This window comes from Prionailurus bengalensis, chromosome B3 (genome assembly GCF_016509475.1).
Source record: "Prionailurus bengalensis isolate Pbe53 chromosome B3, Fcat_Pben_1.1_paternal_pri, whole genome shotgun sequence".
In the NCBI taxonomy this organism is placed as follows: domain Eukaryota; kingdom Metazoa; phylum Chordata; class Mammalia; order Carnivora; family Felidae; genus Prionailurus; species Prionailurus bengalensis.
In genome coordinates, this window is record NC_057355.1 from 147,049,136 (window position 1) to 147,068,088 (window position 18,953).

At 66.5% G+C, this 18,953-nt stretch overlaps 2 protein-coding genes across 2 annotated transcripts in view; one reads left to right on the plus strand and one right to left on the minus strand.

Moving 5' to 3' along the window:
• Positions 1–756: 756 nt before the first annotated feature.
• Positions 757–9,047, plus strand: PLD4 (phospholipase D family member 4). The gene is given in 11 exon segments (XM_043557110.1): positions 757–1,717; positions 3,288–3,481; positions 3,839–4,022; positions 4,163–4,283; positions 4,668–4,795; positions 5,360–5,444; positions 5,447–5,559; positions 6,084–6,223; positions 6,364–6,529; positions 6,618–6,714; positions 7,210–9,047. Coding segments are annotated over 11 exon segments (1,458 nt in total). The 5' UTR covers positions 757–1,690; the 3' UTR covers positions 7,413–9,047.
• Positions 9,048–10,840: 1,793 nt separating this feature from the next.
• AHNAK2 (AHNAK nucleoprotein 2) overlaps positions 10,841–18,953 on the minus strand; it is a 31,813-nt gene continuing 23,700 nt past the window's right edge. The window contains exons 10-11 of the mRNA XM_043557111.1: positions 15,833–18,940; positions 10,841–15,790 (exon numbers count right to left, since the gene is read on the minus strand). Coding sequence (XP_043413046.1) covers positions 10,841–15,790; positions 15,833–18,940 — 8,058 coding nt within the window. The remainder of the gene's footprint in view (positions 15,791–15,832; positions 18,941–18,953) is intronic.

An 18,953-nucleotide genomic window follows, 5' to 3' on the forward strand; every position in this document is an offset into this window, starting at 1 on the left:
AAAAGAAGGAAATCCCACCCCCGGTGACCTTGGCTGGGCCTTGCGGGCATCCCGTGACCCGAGGGGAGTCAGGGAAAGACAAACACCGGAGGGTCGATCCCTTGGGTGGAGTCTGAGAACACCGGGCTCACAAAAACAGAGAACAGCCCCGGTTGCTGGGGGGTGGGGGTGGGGGGCCATGGGCCACGCTTACAGTCGCCAGGCAGATGGGTCCTGGGATGTGGCGGGCAGCACGGCGAGCACGGCCGCTAAGAGAGTGGGTGTCAGCTCTCGTCACAGCAAAGCACTGACCGCGTGCGGTGGGGGGTGACCCGACCCGCTGGTCACTTTGCAGCGTCTGGAAATATCAATCATGTTCACCCCGGAAGCTAATACAACGTCATGTGTCAGTTATAGTCTCAATAAGACGGGGGAGGGGACATGACAAAACTCAGAAACGAGAGAAGAAAGAAAGAGCCTTGTGATGTCACGGCCGAGCCGGAAAGCTCCTCCCAGAAGGGTCTGCGAAGCCGCCGCAGAGGGAGGGGCACCGAGGTCTGCTTGGGCCAAGCCACTGAGGAGCTGGACGTGTGGCCCCAGAGTGTCAGCCCCGGGCTGCTTGCTGGGAGCAGGGCCGAGCGTTTTCCTAGCACAGATTTCGCGTCCCTAGCGGGGGACCCGCGGCTGCAGCCCCCGCGGCCATCCCTGCCCCCTCCGGCTCGCAGGGGGGAGAAAAGGGGAGGGGAAGGGGCGCGGGAGGGTGGGTTTGGGATGGCGTCGGGAGGTGGGCTGGCAGGAGGCCGGGAGGGCAGGAGGGCGGAGCCCCCGAGAGGCTATCGGTGCCCTCAGGACGGAGCCTGCAGAGAGCCCCCGCCCCTCCCCCCTCGAGGACACAGCAGCCGAGCCAGGACACCCTCGCAAGGACACCCTACCTGCTGGCGCCTCGACCTTGTGCTCCCAGCCCCCAGAGCTGTGAGGAGCAGGTGTGTGCTGTTTACCAGCCCCCCCCCCCGCCCCCGGTCCTCACTGTCTTGTTATGGCAGCCTGAACAGACTAAGAGAAACCAGAACTATGACCCGTTAACATCAAGGAGTCGCTGCTCTTGTGAGGGGCGGCACTCGTGTGGCGATCCTGTGGGGAATCTATTCGTTTCAGTCTTGATACATAAGTGGAAGTGCCCTGTGGGACTTCTGGGATGTCCCTCATGCCCCTAGGACGCGGAGGTGATGGCTGAACTCCAGCAGCCTTTGTGGAGCCACGAGGCTGTGGTCACCGCTAGGGAGTGGGAGCTGAGAGCTAGAGGGACCTGGCTCCCAGTGGCCGTGGAGCCCACCCCGTCTCCCCGCCACCAGCCCCTAAACCTGGTTAGTGGGAGAGAGAAGGGGACAATCAGGCCTCCTCGGGTCTCTGTGGCCGGCAGCAAGCCTGACCGATACCCAAGCCTGTGACTAGAGAGTGCCTCCCCCGGGAGGGGCAGATTTTCTCTGGAGGTGAAAGTTTGCAGGCCCTCACCCCACCCCCCCCACCCCCGGCTGGCTCACCCAGCTCCAGATGTCTGCGGGGGGTGCAGAGGGAGGTACTCAGGACAAAGAGGAAGTGGCCAGAAGGGGAAGCAGCAGCTACAGAGAGGAGGCAGGTGGGCCGGGTGGAGGCCGCCGGAACCCGCCCGCCCTCACAGAGCTGGGGGCCCGCAGTCTGCCGCTGGAGCAGGATGAACGCCAAGGCAGGAGCCCCAGGGGTAAGTGCCAGCCGCGCCACGGCCAGGCGGGAGAGCCAGGCGGAGGGCCCTGGAAGCAGGCTGCCAGCAGCCCTGGGCCCGGGGGTCTCCAGGCCTCCCCACCTCCCCCTCCGGCCTGTGCAGCCGGGAGAAGCAGGGCCTCGGGGCGTCCCGGCCAGCGGACGGCAGGCCCTCTCCCCTGCCCGGGCCAGGCAGCCTCGTCCCACGCTCTGCGCCCTGCAGGGCAGGAAGTCCACGCCTCCAGCCATGACCTCTGACACCTGCAGGGTCCCAGGGCTGCCTGTCGCGGAGCCGGGGGTGCTTGGAGCGGCCCCGCAGGGTCTCCCCGCCCACTGTGGTAGCGGGTCACCCTCTGCCCAGTCCTGGACGTGAGGTCGCCAGCGCTGTAGTGGCCCAGGGCCGCCCTGCGTGGCCGGCCTCCCAGTGTTGTTCCCAGTGGCCGAGAGGAGATGATGTGCTCCGGGCATCAGTGGCCGGGGCGGGGGGTGGGGCGGTGCCTGCGACAGCTCCAAGTCCCGGATGGGGGCCTAGGGCTCTGAGCTGCCCTCTGCCTGGGACACCTGGGGGACAGGCCCTTTTCCGTGTGGTGCATCTGGGGAGGGTGTGCAGGGATGTCCCTGGTGCCACCTTGGCCCCGTCCCCAGCCCGGACTTCACACCGACTGCCTCTCCTGAGAGTGAAGGCCTGGTCGCGGACCCGGATCCCCCAGGTTGGGGGGGGGGTGGTAGGGGCAGCCCCTGAGCTCAGCTCGGCCAGGTGGAGGGGGCACCTCGACGCCCCGAGCTCCCCTCCGGGGGACTCTGGCAGGCCATGGTGTCAGACCTCCGTGGCTCTGCCTGAGGCCCTGTTCTGGCTTCTGGGGGTCCCCACCGCCCCCTCACGTTCCGGGCCCGGCTGAAAGCAGAAGTGACTCCGGGACTCGGCACACATGTGGCTGAAAGAAGGAACCGAGATTCAGACACCGACACCCCCTGAGAGGGAAACAGAGGGGAAAACAGCCCGAGGGCCGGGTCCCAGGCGCAGACGGACACGCGCACGCGCACGCGCGCGCGCACGCGCCTGCTCTTCAGCCTCCGCACAGAGACCACCACCTGAAGGCCAGGCCCCCCAGGGGGAGGGCAGCGGGGCGCCGCCTTGGGCAGGAAGGGGGAGGCCTCTGTGGGGGCCCCAGCTGCCCGGGCACCGCGGGGCCATTCCAGGCGGGGCTGGAGCTCCCGGTGACGCCACAGCCCATGGGACAGAGGCCAGTGCGGTGGAACTGGGGGCCCAGGGGAGGGGGCCCTGAAGCCCGGCCGAGCCCCGGGCCAGACCAGCAGGGGGCTCTGCACCTGCGCGCCTCCCTGTCTCCGGGTGGGGGGGGCCTGGGGGACAGCATGGGGTCACAGAGCACGCCCCAGGCCCCCTGATCCCCGGCACAGTGGGCTTGGGCCCTGCTCACTGCCACCCTCGCCAACCCCTTGCCTGTTGGTCCCCACCCCGCCGCAGGCCTGGTCCTCTCGGGGGGCCCCGGAGGGGCCACGTCAGCCCAGGCCATCTTGGGACCCCACAGTGATGCCCTTCTCCCCTTCAGGTTCCAGGAGCGCTGGCTGTGCTGTGGCTCGGTGCCATGACCCTGGTCTACCTCCTGTGGCAAGGGCACCTGTCCCCCACCTGGGGCCAGCTGCACCCCGAGGAAGGGCCCACCAGGCCCCGGGGCCACGGCTCCAGCCCGGCCCAGGAGCCCCTGCCAGGGGGGCCTCAGCAGCAGCAGCAGGACTCCTGCCGGTGAGTGGGCTTCTCGGCTCCCCACCCCGTCCCCCTGCCCCCGCCCCCTGCCCCGGGGTGGTGCCCCTGCTCCCACCTGCCCGCGCTTCCTGCGCAGCCCAGCCCGCACACTCACCACCTCCGGTCCAGCCCTTCCCCGGGGCCATCTTGGGCCGCCACCGGTAGGCGGCCCAGACCCAAAGCCCTGCTCAGGCCCACAGCCCTCCAGCGGCTCAGGTGTGCCCCGCCCAGTCTGGTGGCACCCCTGCACGCACCCTCGGCCTGGGCGGGGCCCCACGTTGGCAGCGGCCCCTCCGGCTCGGCCGGCGGGGACGGAGGTAGACGGAGGGGACGCTGGCCCCTGTGCCCCTCCTGCAGGCTTGTCCTTGTGGAAAGCATCCCGCAGGACCTGCCCTCCGCGGCCGGCAGCCCGTCTGCCCAGCCCCTCGCCCAGGCCTGGTCGCAGCTGCTGGACGCCGCCCAGGAGAGCATCCACGTGGCCTCCTTCTACTGGTCCCTCACGGGGCCTGACATCGGGGTCAACGACTCGTCTTCCCGGCCGGTACGACCCGGGCCCGGCCCGCCCCCTCCGGGCACGTGTCTCTGCTCTGAGCCGTGGGTGTGCAGGGCGGGCTCCTGGGGAAAGGTCTGGGTCCCTCCAGCTCGGCGGGGGTCACCCTCACAGCCGGCCTGGCCCCGCAGGGAGAGGCCCTTCTGAGCAAGCTGCAGCAGCGGCTGGCCAGGAACGTCTCCCTGGCCGTGGCCACCAGCAGCCCGTCGCTGGCCAGGAAGTCCACTGACCTGCGGGTGCTGGCAGCCCAAGGTAGGCGGCCGCCCGGCCTGGGCCTCTGCGCCCAGGGACAAGGGGAGAGGCCGGGAAAGGCCGGCCCTGCTCCCCTCGGTCGCCAGGAGGGCGGGTGGCCAGGGCGGGGGGGTCATTTTCCACGGGGCGGAGCACGGGGTGAGGGTGGGCTCAGGCGGGCAGCTCAGCCAGGGAGCAAGCGGCCGTGGGCGCAATCCGTGCAAACCTGGGCTCCGGACCTGGGCTGCCCGGAGGGATCCCGGGCCGGTCAACACCTCCATTTCCCCACCTGTAAAGTGGAGGCGCTGATGGCATCGGCTGAGGACCGATGTGAGGGTCCACACGTCGACCCGACGTACAGGGCTGAGAGCCAGCCTCGCCACAGCGCCCCGAACTCTCGGCCAGGTGCCCAGGTGCGGTACGTGCCCCTGCGGAAGCTCACCGGCGGCGTCTTGCATTCCAAATTCTGGGTCGTGGACGCACGGCACGTCTACTTGGGCAGTGCCAACATGGACTGGCGCTCCCTGACACAGGTGGGTCCGGAGCCCAGCGCGGGGAGACCACCCGGAGCTTGTCTGCCGCCCACACTCCCGGGGGCTCGGCCTGACGTCCCCTGCAGCTCATCATCAAGCGGGGCCCCGCGGGGAGTCGCCAGAGCCGGGTCAGTAGGCAGGGGCCTCGGCGGCCGCTGACTCACACTGGGCGACACCACGGCGCCCCGGGGAAGGCCGTGCCAGTCACTTACACGGACACCTGCGGACCACGTCGAAACCCAGTGCAAGGACGGGGGCGGCAAGGACAGCTGCGTCTGTGGCCGGACCGTGACACGAAGAACGATTTTACGCATTTCCTGGTTTTTTTGCGAGACGCGTGTGTCGCTCTGATTACTAGAACCCAGTGCGCGAGAAGAGCCGGGAGCCCTGGGCCCCCCCACCTCATCGCCTCCCCCGAGCACGCTGTCCGTCGTGGCTCCTGTGGGTGACGCTGCCTGGACCCGCTGCCAGTGGGGGGGGTGGCTGCGCTCTGCCTGGGGGGCCACACGCGCGCACACGCGCACCTCGGGGCCGCCTCCCGCAGCCGCTGCCCTGTCCCTGCAGGTGAAGGAGCTCGGCGTCATCATCTACAACTGCAGCCGCCTGGCCCGGGACCTGGAGAAGACCTTCCAGACCTACTGGGTGCTGGGGCGCCGAAGGCCGTCCTCCCCAGAGCCTGGCCTCGGAACCTCTCGTCCCACATCAACCGCTTCCAGCCCCTCCGGGACCGCTTTGAGGGGGTGCCCACCACTGCCTACTTCTCGGTGAGAGGGGCTGAGGAGCCGGCCAGACCCCCAGGGAGGTCTGGGGCAGGTCCTTGGGGCACCGGTCTGGGGGGCCGGGGAGGGGAGGGACCCAGCTGCAGGGGAGGATGCCAGTCATCACCGTCCATGGGAGACAGGCAGCCTGGGAGGTGGCAGGGCGCTCTGGGGTCCTGGGGGGGGGGCTCCAAGCACACTGCTGGGTGGGCTCGAGGGGCCTCGGCTTGGGACCAGGGAGGGTGGGGGAGGAGGAGACCCAGCATGGGGCCCCGGAAGGCCTGCACCAGGAAGTCGGGCCGACCTGGCCCCGGGTGGGCGGGGAGGCCTGCCGGCTTCCAGGCTCTCCCGCCAAGACTGGGGGCCGCCCCGAGTCTCCCCCCCTCTCCAGGCAGCACCTCTCGGTTTCCTCCAGGTTCCCAAACGCTGGGGCGGGGCGGGGGGTGGGGCGCACGCTAGGGTCACAGGTCCAGAAAGCGCGCGGCTCGGAGCCCGCCGGCCGTGCCCTCAGGGACCCCCTCCCCAAACAGGCATCGCCTCCTCCGCTCTGCCCGCACGGCCGCACCGGGGACCTGGAGGCGCTGCTGGCGGTGATGGGGGGCGCCCAGGAGTTCATCTACGCCTCCGTGATGGAGTACTTCCCCACCACGCGCTTCAGCCGCCCCGCCAGGTGGGTCCGGGTGGGAGCCCGCGGCCCTGCAGGGTGGAGGCCCCTCCTCTGCCGTTCCCCGTCCCGCGGGGGCCCCTGCCCGCCCACGGCTGGCAGGCAGGGACCCCGCCGGCCCGAGACCCCGACCCTGCCTCCCCCAGGTACTGGCCGGTGCTGGACACCGCGCTGCGGACAGCGGCCTTCAACAGGGGCGTGCGCGTGCGTCTGCTGGTCAGCTGCTGGCTGCACACAGACCCCAGGATGTTCCCCGGCCTGCGGTCCCTGCAGGCTCTCAGCGACCCCGAGGCCGGCGTCTCCGTGGACGTGGTGGGCACCCACTCCCTGCGCGGGACGGGACGCGGGGGGCGGGGCGGCCCCGCCCCTTCCTGACCCGCCCCCTCTCCGTTCCTCAAAGAAAGTCTTCATTGTGCCTGTGAGGAACCACTCCAACATCCCGTTCAGCAGGGTGAACCACAGCAAGTTCATGGTCACAGAGAAGGCGGCCTACATAGGTGAGCAGCGAGGGTGGTGGGCTCGGGCCCCGGCGTCCCCGGGCCCTCGAGCCTTTCAGGGGCCAACTGTACGGGACGCGGGGGCCACATAAACCCACAGAAGGGGGCCATGGCCCTCAAGCGTGGCCAGGCCGGGGTGCCGAAGGCGACCCTGCCCTTCTGTCCAGCGGGGGCCCCTCAGGGCCGAGGGCTAGGGTGCCCGGCGGGGCTCCGAGGACCAGGCGGCCAGCCCCGCTGCCACCCGGCCCCACGGGCAGGTGGTGAGTCCTGAGTACAGGGTTGTCAGAGCCCTGAGTCCCACCCGTCCCAGGAGGCTGTGGGTGGAGCCTCACACACGAGGGGCCCTTGCCCCGCCCCAAGCCGCACCTGAGGGGACGCCAGCGGCCATGCACACCTGTCCCCGAAGCTGTGGCTGAGCCACACGCCTGGGCCAGGCGGCAGAGTCCCTGTGCGAGCCCGGTCGTCAGGGACTCTTCCCCACCCCACCCCCCACAGGCACCTCCAACTGGTCGGAAGATTACTTCAGCAGCACCTCCGGGGTAGGCCTGGTGGTCAGCCAGAGGGCCTCCCGCGCTCGGCCGGGGGTGCCCCCCGTGCAGGAGCAGTTACGGCACCTATTCGAACGGGACTGGGATTCCCCCTATGCCGTGGGCCTGGACGGACAAGCCCAGGGTCAGGACTGCGCCTGGCAGGGTTGAGGTCCAGCCACACCTGATTCCCTGGCCCCATGGCTCCCGGTGGCCTGTCCCCACCCTCACAAGCCCCGCTCAGGGCCAGGACTTCCCAACTCCTGGCAGGTGCAAACTGTTTGCCAGCCCTCAGCTCTCTGAACCATCCCCTCGTAAACCTCACCTCCTGCAGAGAGCCCTCCGGGATGCGCCCCCCTGATCTGAGAGCCACAGTCCCCACCCACAAGGGGGGTTGCTTCAGAGGCCCCCTGCACCTCCCTGCCTCTCTGTGTGAGTCCCACATGGGCTGCACCCCCTCCTGCTGCTCCCAGGTCGGAGTTCAGCACCCCCGACCCTGTGAGGGTCCACACGGCTGCCGGGTGAAGCTGCTGTCTGCCCGTGTGCCATGAGAGCCGCTGACTCTCGCTGCCGTCCGGTCCCTGCCCACAGGAACCAGGGGACGGGGCAGAGGCAGGTGCCTGGACAGGGGGACCCAGGACTGTGAGGGCGGGTCTCGGAGAGGCGAGGTGGGCGCCTGGGCCCGTGGGGTGGTCCTGGTGCGTAGGGGGTCCAGGACTCCGGGCAGCGTCCAGAGAACCTGGTTTTGAGCAGGGGGCGGGGGCAGGGTGGGGACCTGGATACACGCGGGCTGGAGCCCCCTGTCCTGGGAGCTGCCCTGCAGAGCGGAGGCCGACACTGCAGAGGCAGGGTCTGAATCCCGCCGGACACCTCCCTCGGCTCCCAGCCTCCTGCTGGACCAGAGGCCTGTCTCCGGGCACCCCGGCCTCCGTCACCTCCTGGCTTCTGGCCAAGGCTTTGGAGCCCACCTGGCCCATGGAGACCCTGTGGCTGCCCTAGGCTGGCGCTTGGGGCTGGCTCAGTGGTCCAAGGGACCTAAGGGAGTGGATAGCAGATCCTCCTCTCCCCACATCTTGGGGCTCCTCCTCCCTGCCTCGCCCGGTCCCCTCTGCCCCGGAGAGAGCCAGATGGGCTGGGGTGGGGCACCTTACGCATCCGTGTCCTCGTTGGTGAAGAGGGTCCCCCAACCCAGCCCGCCTCCCCGCCCAGCCCTGCACAGGTCCGGAGGGGGTGCCTGGGGGCCACGTGGCCCTGCAAGGCGTTCAGGGCCTCTGGGAGCTGGTCTGCGTGTGGGCCGCACTTGACCCAGCCAAGCCCCAGTGGCTGCCCAGCCTCCCACCCCGGGCTCACGTGCCGCACGGCAGCTCCCCTCGGGAGCAGACACCATCCGAGACCCGCTCTGCTCTCCACGGCTGCCGGTGTGGGTTTGCCCTCTGCTTCCTGTGTGTCTCAGAGCGCGTGGCCTGTCCCCAGGCTCTGTGCCCCAGGCCACGCTGGGATGACGGGTCCAGTGGCCCGGTGGCCATCAGCCAGCGGAAGTGGTGGTCACACCTCGGTGGCAGGCTTGAAGGCCTGCTCCAAAGCAGACCCCACGGGAGACCCAGCTTGACGAGCCTCAAGAGACGCCCCGGGGGGCCTTGATGCGGCTGCTTCTGGGGGGGGGGGCGGTGGACACACTCTAAAATGGCCCCCACGTCCCCACCTCCCGGAACCCACACTCCCGTGTGATCCCCTCCGCTTGGGGGTGAGGAACCCTTGCCTTCGCCTGTAGCCAATAGAATGTGCGGCGGTGACCGTGCGACGCAAGCTTGTGCCGGCGTCTTGCTGGGAGTCTGTTCATTGCGGGCGTGAAGAAGCAAACCGCGAGGCCGGGGTGGCATGGCGCTGACGGTGCCCCGGGCACACGGAGCTGCCCCACTGAACGGTGCCAGCCACGAGAGCCCAGCCCCGGCTCGCAGCCTGTGGGGCCCTGAGCAGAGGACCCAGCTGAGCTGTGCTCGGACCCCCGACCCACAGGGAGGGACCGGGAGGTCTTAAATGCACATTGTCTTCGGGGGCCGGTCTGTGGGAGCACGGGGACGCGGCCCGGGTGGGTCCACGCAGCATCGAGGCCCCGTCGGGAGACTCTGCGGCCCCTCCCGCCTCCGGCGCCAGGGCCCCGGGGCCTCGGGTCTTGACCCCAGCTTCAAGGGAGGCGAGAACCCCGTGGAGTCAGGCAGACCCCCACGGCGGGGTCCCCAGGAGGGCCGCACTCACCGTGTCTGCAGGACGGATGGGAGAGGGAGGCTGCCGGCACCTGGACGGTGGGATGGCCTCACTGGACCTTTGGGACAAAGACCCCGCCGACCTCCTTCTCCGTCCTCATTCACGAACTGCCCAGAGGCCTCGTGCCCACTTGCCATAATTTCACATCCCCTGGCTTGGGTGGCTCCCCCGGCCCGCCACAGGGAAAGGCCCGCGTGCGCGGGGGCGAGGGGGAGCGCTCCAGCCCTGCTCCTCCCTGCCAGGGCGGCCCCGCGTGGGGGGCTCCCAGCCCACCTCTTCGCTGCTGCACCCTCCCCTCAGCCCGAGAGCAGCCCTTCCCCTCAGGAGGCGAGGTGGCAGGTCTCGGGTCTCCGGGAGCCAGCAGGGGCCAGGAGGGAGGGGAGGGCGGGCGGGTGCCCTGGGCCCAGGACGAGCGCCGCGGGCAGCGGAGGGGGGTGGAGAGCTGACACGGGGGTGGGGGACCCTGGAGCCTCACTCTGCTGCCCCCCCCCTTGTGTTCCCCGTGGCTGCTGGGAAGGAGGTGAAGGAAGGCCTCCCAGACGGCCTGTCACAGCCAACTGCCCTGCTCTGTCCCTGTCCTGCCCGCCGAGCAGTGGCAGCGTGGCCACACTGAGCTCCCGGCCTGCGCCTCCTTCCTTTCGGTCTCTCACAGCCGCTGACTCGAGAAGGATCTGACGGACACGCGGGTAAGCGAAGGTCTGCTCTAAGATCCCCCCGAACTCTCTCCCACGGCAACTCGGCCCAGACTGGTTCTGGGCGTGCGTGGGGAGCGCGAGCGGAACACAAGACCTCGCGGCCAGTGCTGTGGGTGCATCCTGTCCTTTATTGCCCATCTGGGGACAGCCAGGGAGCTTCCGCGGGAGGCCTGGTGGCAGCGTGTGCGCGAAGGGGCTCGGGGACCGCGCGGGGCCGTGCAGGCACGGACGGGTGCCCCCTCGGCTGGCTCACCCGCCCGCAGCCACCTCCCTCTGCCCCGCGTGCGTGTGTCGCGTGTCGTCCCCAAGCTCGCCTGGGTGAGGCCGGGAGTGAGCTCGTGACAGGCAAGCAGGTGGGGGGGGGGGGCTTCCTGGAAGGCGCCAGACTCCACCTGAGACGGGGCGGGACCAGACAGGGGCCACAGGACAGCGAAACTGCTTCTACACCCTCCGCGGCCCCGCTACCCCGGGGGTCCCCACAGGGCTCCCGCCCCGGAGGGCCACGTCCGTCCGGGCACCGCCGCCCTGCGCCTCAGTCCCGTGGGCCGCGGGACGGGAGCCCCGTGCGCGGCGGGGCCTCTGCCTCGGGATTTCGTTTGGGCGCCCGTCCTCCGGGGAAGGGTCTCCCCTGCCCGGCCCTCATTCGCTGCCGGGCCTGGGCTCCGGGGCCCGGCTGGCGGCTCCGTCCCCCTCCAGCAGGATCAGCTCGGTTCTCGCCGCGGAGGCCACCATCGCCCCGGAGCCCGCGGCCTCCGCCGACCCCCCCTCTTCCTGCTCCTCGGGGGAGAAGCCTTCTCGGGCGTCAAAGAAGGTGCCTGCCTCTTCCTGGAGGCGCTGCTCGGCCGGACCCGCCTCCGCCTCCGCGCTCTTGCATTTCTTGCTGGGAGACGAGGAGAAGCCCAACCTGGGCAATCGGAACCAGCCCGCTCTCTCCTGCGGGTCCGGCGGCCGCGCCTCGGGCTGCGTCTGGACCGGAGCGGGTCTCGGGGCTTCGGCCCGGGGGTCAGTGCTGGCCTCGGCGACAGAGGAAGAAAACCCGATGCTGGGGAGCCAAAACCGGAACAGGCCGGAGGACCTTTTACCTTCTGCTTTCGCTCTGGGGGCCCCGTCCTCCTCTGCCGGGGCAGCCGCCGCCTCCCGGCCCTCTTCTGGCGGGAACTCGAGAATTTCCGCAGGCTCCTCGTCAGAACAGCTGTCTGCAGGCCCATGGCCAGAGTGGAGGTCAGAAGAGCAGGCTGGCATTCCCGGCACGTCTCCATCGGGAGAGAGAATTTCAAAGGGCTCTCCGGTGTCAGGCTGCGGGTCTCCAGAAACAGGTCCTGCTCCTGGGTCTGGCTCGTGAAGGCGCCCTCTTGGCCCAGGGTCCGCAGTCACCGCGTGTGCCTGCGACCGAGCGGTGGGCTCAGGGACCCTCCCCTTGAGTAAGGAGAACCCGTAGGAAGGCGTTTGGGCCTCTGACGCAGGGACCTCTGACTCCCGCACGATCCGGGCAGGAAGAGCCTGGGGCTCCGAGAGCTCCGTGTACATGGCTGTCACCGTGCTTTGTACGGTGACCTGCCTGCTCTCGGCCTCCGCGCTCTGAATGTGCACCCTGACCTTACAGATGGAGGCGGCTTCTGAGGAGACGGCCTCGGGCGCCTTCAGGACGCCGGCGTCCCGGGCGCCGGGGCTTTGCCCGAGCAGGGCAGTGTCAGGATGGCTCTGTGGGGACGGCAGCTCTCTGACACGGGGCACGAAAACGTCAGCCTCCGCGCTGGGGGCTGGGAAGCTGAACCTCGGAACCTTTAACTTGGGGAACTGGACAGTGAGCACAGAGTCCTCCCAGACTTGACCCACGTTGACCACGGAAACCTGGGACGGCACATCGGTACTGGAGGCCCTCAGTCTGAGAGGGCCTTCGGGCTGGGGAGGCGGCTCCTCAGGGCCCCCGGCCAGGTCCTGCGCTGCTGCTGTCCCAGCAAGGGGGCGCTGGACTGCTTCTCCTGGAGGCCCGTGGGGCTCTGCGAGTGTCCCGCACACCCGGAGGGGCAGGGAGCCTGCGCCTGGCCGGACCCTGACCTCGGGAGTGGACATGCCGGCAGCAGGGGCCTGAAGGTCTAGATTCCTCTGCGGAACGTCTGTGTCAGAAGCCTCGATGCCAGTGGCTCCCACGTCGCCACCGGCCTCCAGGGGCCGCGGGCACTTAGTCATCTCCTCCTCGGACTCAGGAACAGGGACACCCTGACTCCGGACTGTGGTCGGTGCCTGTCCCTCCCCTGGCGCACTGGTGGCAGGCGCGGGCCCCTGAGCCCCCAGCGCTGCAGACGCAGGCCTCTCCTTGGAGGGGCGCCTGAAGCTGGGCAGACGCAGCGCGGGCATTCTAAACCAGCTCTCCCTGGGGCCGGCCGGGGTGACTCCCGCTGGCGCCTCCCACGCTGGGCTCCCCTCCGTGGGGGAGGCGGCATCTGGGGTTGTCCGGGACGGCTGCAGGGGGACCTCTGTTGAGGGGGCCATCACCTCCCCACAAAGCTGGCTTTGCGAGCCGTCCCCGAGACCGTGCTCTCTGCTGCTGTCTCCAAGGGACGGGCCACGGGTGGACAGGCTCGCCTCCGGCGGGGCCTCGGCGGGTCTGAGCGCCTCTTCGACGAAGCCGGCACCGGGAGCGTGGGCCTGTGTGGGGTGGAGGGTCACGTCCGCTCCTTCTGGGGGCCCAGCTGCTGCACCTGCACCCCCGCCCCTGCCACTTCCGCCGGTCCCTCCTGTGGAAGCCGTTGTTGTGGGAGGTGAGACCTTCAGTAGGGTGAGAGCGGGTGCTCTGACCACCCCCTTCTCTCCCTCCTGCCCAAGACTCACATCCTCACCGGCTGCTGCTGGTGGCAGGGAAACCCCCGGTGGCAGGGCGGCTCCAGGGGCTGCTTTGGACTCCTCCCCCTTTTGGGGGGACCGGCGGAAAGAGGGAAGCTTGACTCTTGGTGCTCTCACAGGACCGCCCCTCCCCTCAGGCTCCGCGTCTCCGGCCGGGGCTTCCCCTCCAGCCACTGCTGATGTCCCCGCGGTGCCCACATGTCCCTCTGCCACCGTGGACACAGAGACACCTGCAGACGGCAACTGACTGCCTGGCAAGGGGAACCCCGTGGCTTCCCTGGCCGAGGAGTGTGGTCCCCACTCAGGGAGGGGAGGGGACAGGGCGGGGACACCCTCTGCAGCTCCGGGCTCCGCCATGCCACCTGCTGATTGGGGGGATGACAGTTGGAACTTTGGTCGATGAAATTTAGGAAAAGTCACGCGGCCATAAGATTCAGGAAATACGGTGTGCACTGGGCCACTGTGGCCGTCAGGCCGGGACAGGAGAATATTCTCGCTGGATGGGGAGTCCACGGCACCGGCCACGCTGGGCAACTGAGACTCCGCCTGGGACCCAGACAGGCCTACACAGGGCAGCTCGGGGGAGGCGGGGTCACGGGGGATGGTCACCTGGTACTTTGTAAGTGTGACGTCCTCACCCGGAATGAGGCTAGAGGAATCCCCACGGGGACCACTGAGCCAGCCGGGCCGGGACTCCGGCAGGGAAGTTTCAGAAGTAATGGACAGCCCCGGGGACCCGCCATGCGCAGACTCACTCGGAGGCGAACGCATGGCAACTTCTCCGCCAAAAGCTAAGAACACTTTAGGGGTTTTCCCAGGTGGAGAAAAGACTTTGGGGAGTTTAAAATGGGATTTTTTGCTTTTGCTTCGACCTCCATCTTTCCCAATTGAGAGACCTACGTCACCTTTGACTGTGACGGCATCCTCATCACGAGCGTGTACGACGGGATGCATGGGGCCAGAAGAAGGACTGAGGTCAACATCTTTGGCAATTCCCTCAACAGGTGGAGAGACCAGAGAGGACTTACTACTGGGGTGACCAGAAGAAGAAATGTTGATTTTAGGAAACTTCAACTTGCTTCCTTTAGAAAACAGTTCCAGGTTCCGAGAGGACATATCCACATCTGACTTAGTCCTTGGAGACCGGGCGTCCACGTCCACGCTGGGAAGGGTCACATCCATGTCGGGGGCGCTCAACTCCCCTCCGGCGGACTTCACATCCAACTTAGGGCCCTTGATGTCCAACTGGGGCGCCTTAAAGTCCACCTTGGGCATCTTCACGCTGGGCATGTGCACCTTGGGCACGAGCCCTTTGAGTCCGGCTCCTGACCAGGGTTCCTGGGGCTCCCCCTCGGGCATTTCGATCCCCGGGAGCTTGTCGGCTACGATGGCAGTCTTGAGTTCTAGGTCAGCAGATGGCAGCTCAACGGTCACATCACTGGACTTGATCTGAGCTTCCATGGAGGGCAGGGACACTTCCGCCTGGATCTTGGGCAGGGACACGTCCACCGCAGCCTCCAAAGACTTGCTTGGCACTGAGACACCGAAGGAAGGCATCTTGAACTTGGGCATTTTGAACTTGCTGTCTCTAGCGGCCACCTCCTTGTCTCCCAGGGTAACGTCACCCTCCAGCTTGGCAGTGGGTCCCTGGACGTCCATCTGCACACTGGGCAGGGTCACTTCCACGTCAGGGGCGCTCACCTCCCCTGTGGGGCCCTTCAGGTCCACCTTGGGTCCTTTCACGTCCAACTTGGGCGCGTTGATGTCCACCTGGGGCGTCATAAAGTCCACTTTCGGCATCTTCATGCTGGACATGTGCACCTTGGGCAGGTGCCCTTTGACTCCGGCTCCTGCCGAAGGTTCCTGGAGCTCCCCTTCAGGGATTTGGCCTTCTGGAAGCTTCATGCCCCCCATGGCAGTCTTGACCTCTAGGTCGGCAGATGGCAGCTCAACGGTCACATCACTGGACTTGACCTCAGCTTCCATGGAGGGCAAGGACACTTCCGCCTGGATCTTGGGCAGGGACACGTCCACCGCGGCCTCCAAGGACTTGCTTGGTGCCGAGGCACCGAAGGATGGCATCTTGAACTTGGGCATTTTGAACTTGCTGTCTCTAGCGGTCACCTCCTTGTCTCCCAGGGTAACGTCACCCTCCAACTTGGCGGTGGGTGCCTGGATATCCATCTCCACACTGGGCATGGTCACATCCACGTCAGGGGCGCTCACCGCCCCTTTGGGTCCTTTGATATCCACCTTGGTCCCCGTGATGTCCACCTGGGGGGCTTTGATGTCCACTTTGGGCATCTTGATGCTGGGCATGTGCACCTTGGGCAGGTGCCCTTTGAACCCGGCTCCTGCTGAGGGCTCCTGGAGCTCTCCCTCAGGCACCTGAACATCAGGGAGCTTCTGGCCCACCATGGAAGTCTTGAGTTCTAGGTCAGCAGATGGCAGCTCAACGGTCACATCACTGGTCTTGACCTCAGCTTCCATGGAAGGCAGGGACACTTCCGCCTGGATCTTGGGCACAGAAACGTCCACCGCGGCCTCCAAGGACTTGCTTGGTGCTGAGGCACCGAAGGAAGGCATCTTGAACTTGGGCATTTTGAACTTGCTGTCTCTAGCGGCCACCTCCTTGTCTCCCAGGGTAACGTCACCCTCCAACTTGGCCGTGGGTGCCTGAACGTCCACCTGTGCACTGGGCAGGGTCACATCCACGTCGGGCGCACTCATCTCCCCTTTTGGGCCCTTCTGGTCCACCTTGAGCCCCTTGATGTCCACATGGGGGGCCTTCATGTCGAACTTGGGCCCCTTGATGTCCACTTGGGGTGCCTTAAAGTCCACTTTGGGCATCTTAATGCTGGGCATGTGCACCTTGGGAAGGTGCCCTTTGACTCCGGCTCCTGCCGAGGGTTCCTGGAGCTCCCCTTCAGGGATTTGGCCTTCTGGAAGCTTCATGCCCCCCATGGCAGTCTTGACCTCCAGGTCGGCAGATGGCAGCTCAACGGTCACATCACTGGACTTGACCTCAGCTTCCATGGAGGGCAGGGACACTTCCGCCTGGATCTTGGGCAGGGACACGTCCACCGCGGCCTCCAAGGACTTGCTTGGCGCCGAGGCACCGAAGGATGGCATCTTGAACTTGGGCATTTTGAACTTGCTGTCGCTAGCGGTCACCTCCTTGTCTCCCAGGGTAACGTCACCCTCCAACTTGGTGGTGGGTGCCTGGACATCCATCTCCACACTGGGCAGGGTCACCTCCACATCAGGGGCGCTCACCTGCCCTTTGAGTCCTTTGATATCCACTTTGGGCCCTGTGATGTCCACCTGGGGGGCTTTGATGTCCACTTTGGGCATCTTGATGCTGGGCATGTGCACCTTGGGCAGGTGCCCTTTGAACCCGGCTCCTGCTGAGGGCTCCTGGAGCTCTCCCTCGGGCACCTGAACATCAGGGAGCTTCTGGCCCACCGTGGAAGTCTTGAGTTCTAGGTCAGCAGATGGCAGCTCAACAGTCACATCACTGGTCTTGACCTCAGCTTCCATGGAAGGCAGGGACACGTCCGCCTGGATCTTGGGCACGGAAACGTCCACCGCGGCCTCCAAGGACTTGCTTGGCGCTGAGGCACCGAAGGATGGCATCTTGAACTTGGGCATTTTGAACTTGCTGTCTCTAGCAGTCACCTCCTTGTCTCCCAGGGTAACGTCACCCTCCAGCTTGGCAGTGGGTCCCTGAACGTCCATCTGCACACTGGGCAGGGTCACTTCCACGTCAGGGGTGCTCACCTCCCCTTTGGGGCCCTTCAGGTCCACCTTGGGTCCTTTGATGTCCAACTTGGGCGCCTTGATGTCCACCTGGGGTGACTTAAAGTCCACTTTGGGCATCTTCATGCTGGGCATGTGCACCTTGGGCAGGTGCCCTTTGACTCCGGCTCCTGCCGAGGGTTCCTGGAGCTCCCCTTCAGGGATTTGGCCTTCTGGAAGGTTCATGCCCCCCATGGCAGTCTTGACCTCTAGGTCGGCAGATTGCAGCTCAACGGTCACATCACTGGACTTGACCTCAGCTTCCATGGAAGGCAGGGACACTTCCGCCTGGATCTTGGGCAGGGACACGTCCACCGCGGCCTCCAAGGACTTGCTTGGCGCCGAGGCACCAAAGGATGGCATCTTGAACTTGGGCATTTTGAACTTGCTGTCTCTAGCGGTCACCTCCTTGTCTCCCAGGGTAACGTCACCCTCCAACTTGGCCGTGGGTGCCTGAACGTCCACCTGTGCACTGGGCAGGGTCACATCCACATCGGGCGCACTCATCTCCCCTTTTGGGCCCTTCTGGTCCACCTTGAGCCCCTTGATGTCCACCTGGGGGGCCTTCATGTCGAACTTGGGCCCCTTGATGTCCACTTGGGGTGCCTTAAAGTCCACTTTGGGCATCTTAATGCTGGGCATGTGCACCTTGGGAAGGTGCCCTTTGACTCCGGCTCCTGCCGAGGGTTCCTGGAGCTCCCCTTCAGGGATTTGGCCTTCTGGAAGCTTCATGCCCCCCATGGCAGTCTTGACCTCCAGGTCGGCAGATGGCAGCTCAACGGTCACATCACTGGACTTGACCTCAGCTTCCATGGAGGGCAGGGACACTTCCGCCTGGATCTTGGGCAGGGACACGTCCACCGCGGCCTCCAAGGACTTGCTTGGCGCCGAGGCACCGAAGGATGGCATCTTGAACTTGGGCATTTTGAACTTGCTGTCTCCAGCGGCCACCTCCTTGTCTCCCAGGGTAACGTCACCCTCCAACTTGGCGGTGGGTGCCTGGACATCCATCTCCACACTGGGCAGGGTCACCTCCACATCAGGGGCGCTCACCTCCCCTTTGAGTCCTTTGATATCCACTTTGGGCCCTGTGATGTCCACCTGGGGGGCTTTGATGTCCACTTTGGGCATCTTGATGCTGGGCATGTGCACCTTGGGCAGGTGCCCTTTGAACCCGGCTCCTGCTGAGGGCTCCTGGAGCTCTCCCTCGGGCACCTGAACATCAGGGAGCTTCTGGCCCACCGTGGAAGTCTTGAGTTCTAGGTCAGCAGATGGCAGCTCAACGGTCATATCACTGGTCTTGACCTCAGCTTCCATGGAAGGCAGGGACACGTCTGCCTGGATCTTGGGCACGGAAACGTCCACCGCGGCCTCCAAGGACTTGCTTGGCGCTGAGGCACCGAAGGAAGGCATCTTGAACTTGGGCATTTTGAACTTGCTGTCTCTAGCAGTCACCTCCTTGTCTCCCAGGGTAACGTCACCCTCCAGCTTGGCAGTGGGTCCCTGAACGTCCATCTGCACACTGGGCAGGGTCACTTCCACGTCAAGGGTGCTCACCTCCCCTTTGGGGCCCTTCAGGTCCACCTTGGGTCCTTTGATGTCCAACTTGGGCGCCTTGATGTCCACCTGGGGTGCCTTAAAGTCCACTTTGGGCATCTTCATGCTGGGCATGTGCACCTTGGGCAGGTGCCCTTTGAACCCGGCTCCTGCCGAGGATTCCTGGAGCTCCCCTTCAGGTATTTGGCCTTCTGGAAGCTTCATGCCCCCCATGGCAGTCTTGACCTCTAGGTCGGCAGATGGCAGCTCAACGGTCACATCACTGGTCTTGACCTCAGCTTCCATGGAAGGCAGGGACACGTCCGCCTGGATCTTGGGCATAGAAATGTCCACCGCGGCCTCCAAGGACTTGCTTGGTGCTGAGGCACCGAAGGAAGGCATCTTGAACTTGGGCATTTTGAACTTGCTGTCTCTAGCGGCCACCTCCTTGTCTCCCAGGGTAACGTCACCCTCCAACTTGGCTGTGGGTGCCTGAACGTCCACCTGTGCACTGGGCAGGGTCACATCCACGTCGGGCACACTCACATCCCCTTTTGGGCCCTTCTGGTCCACC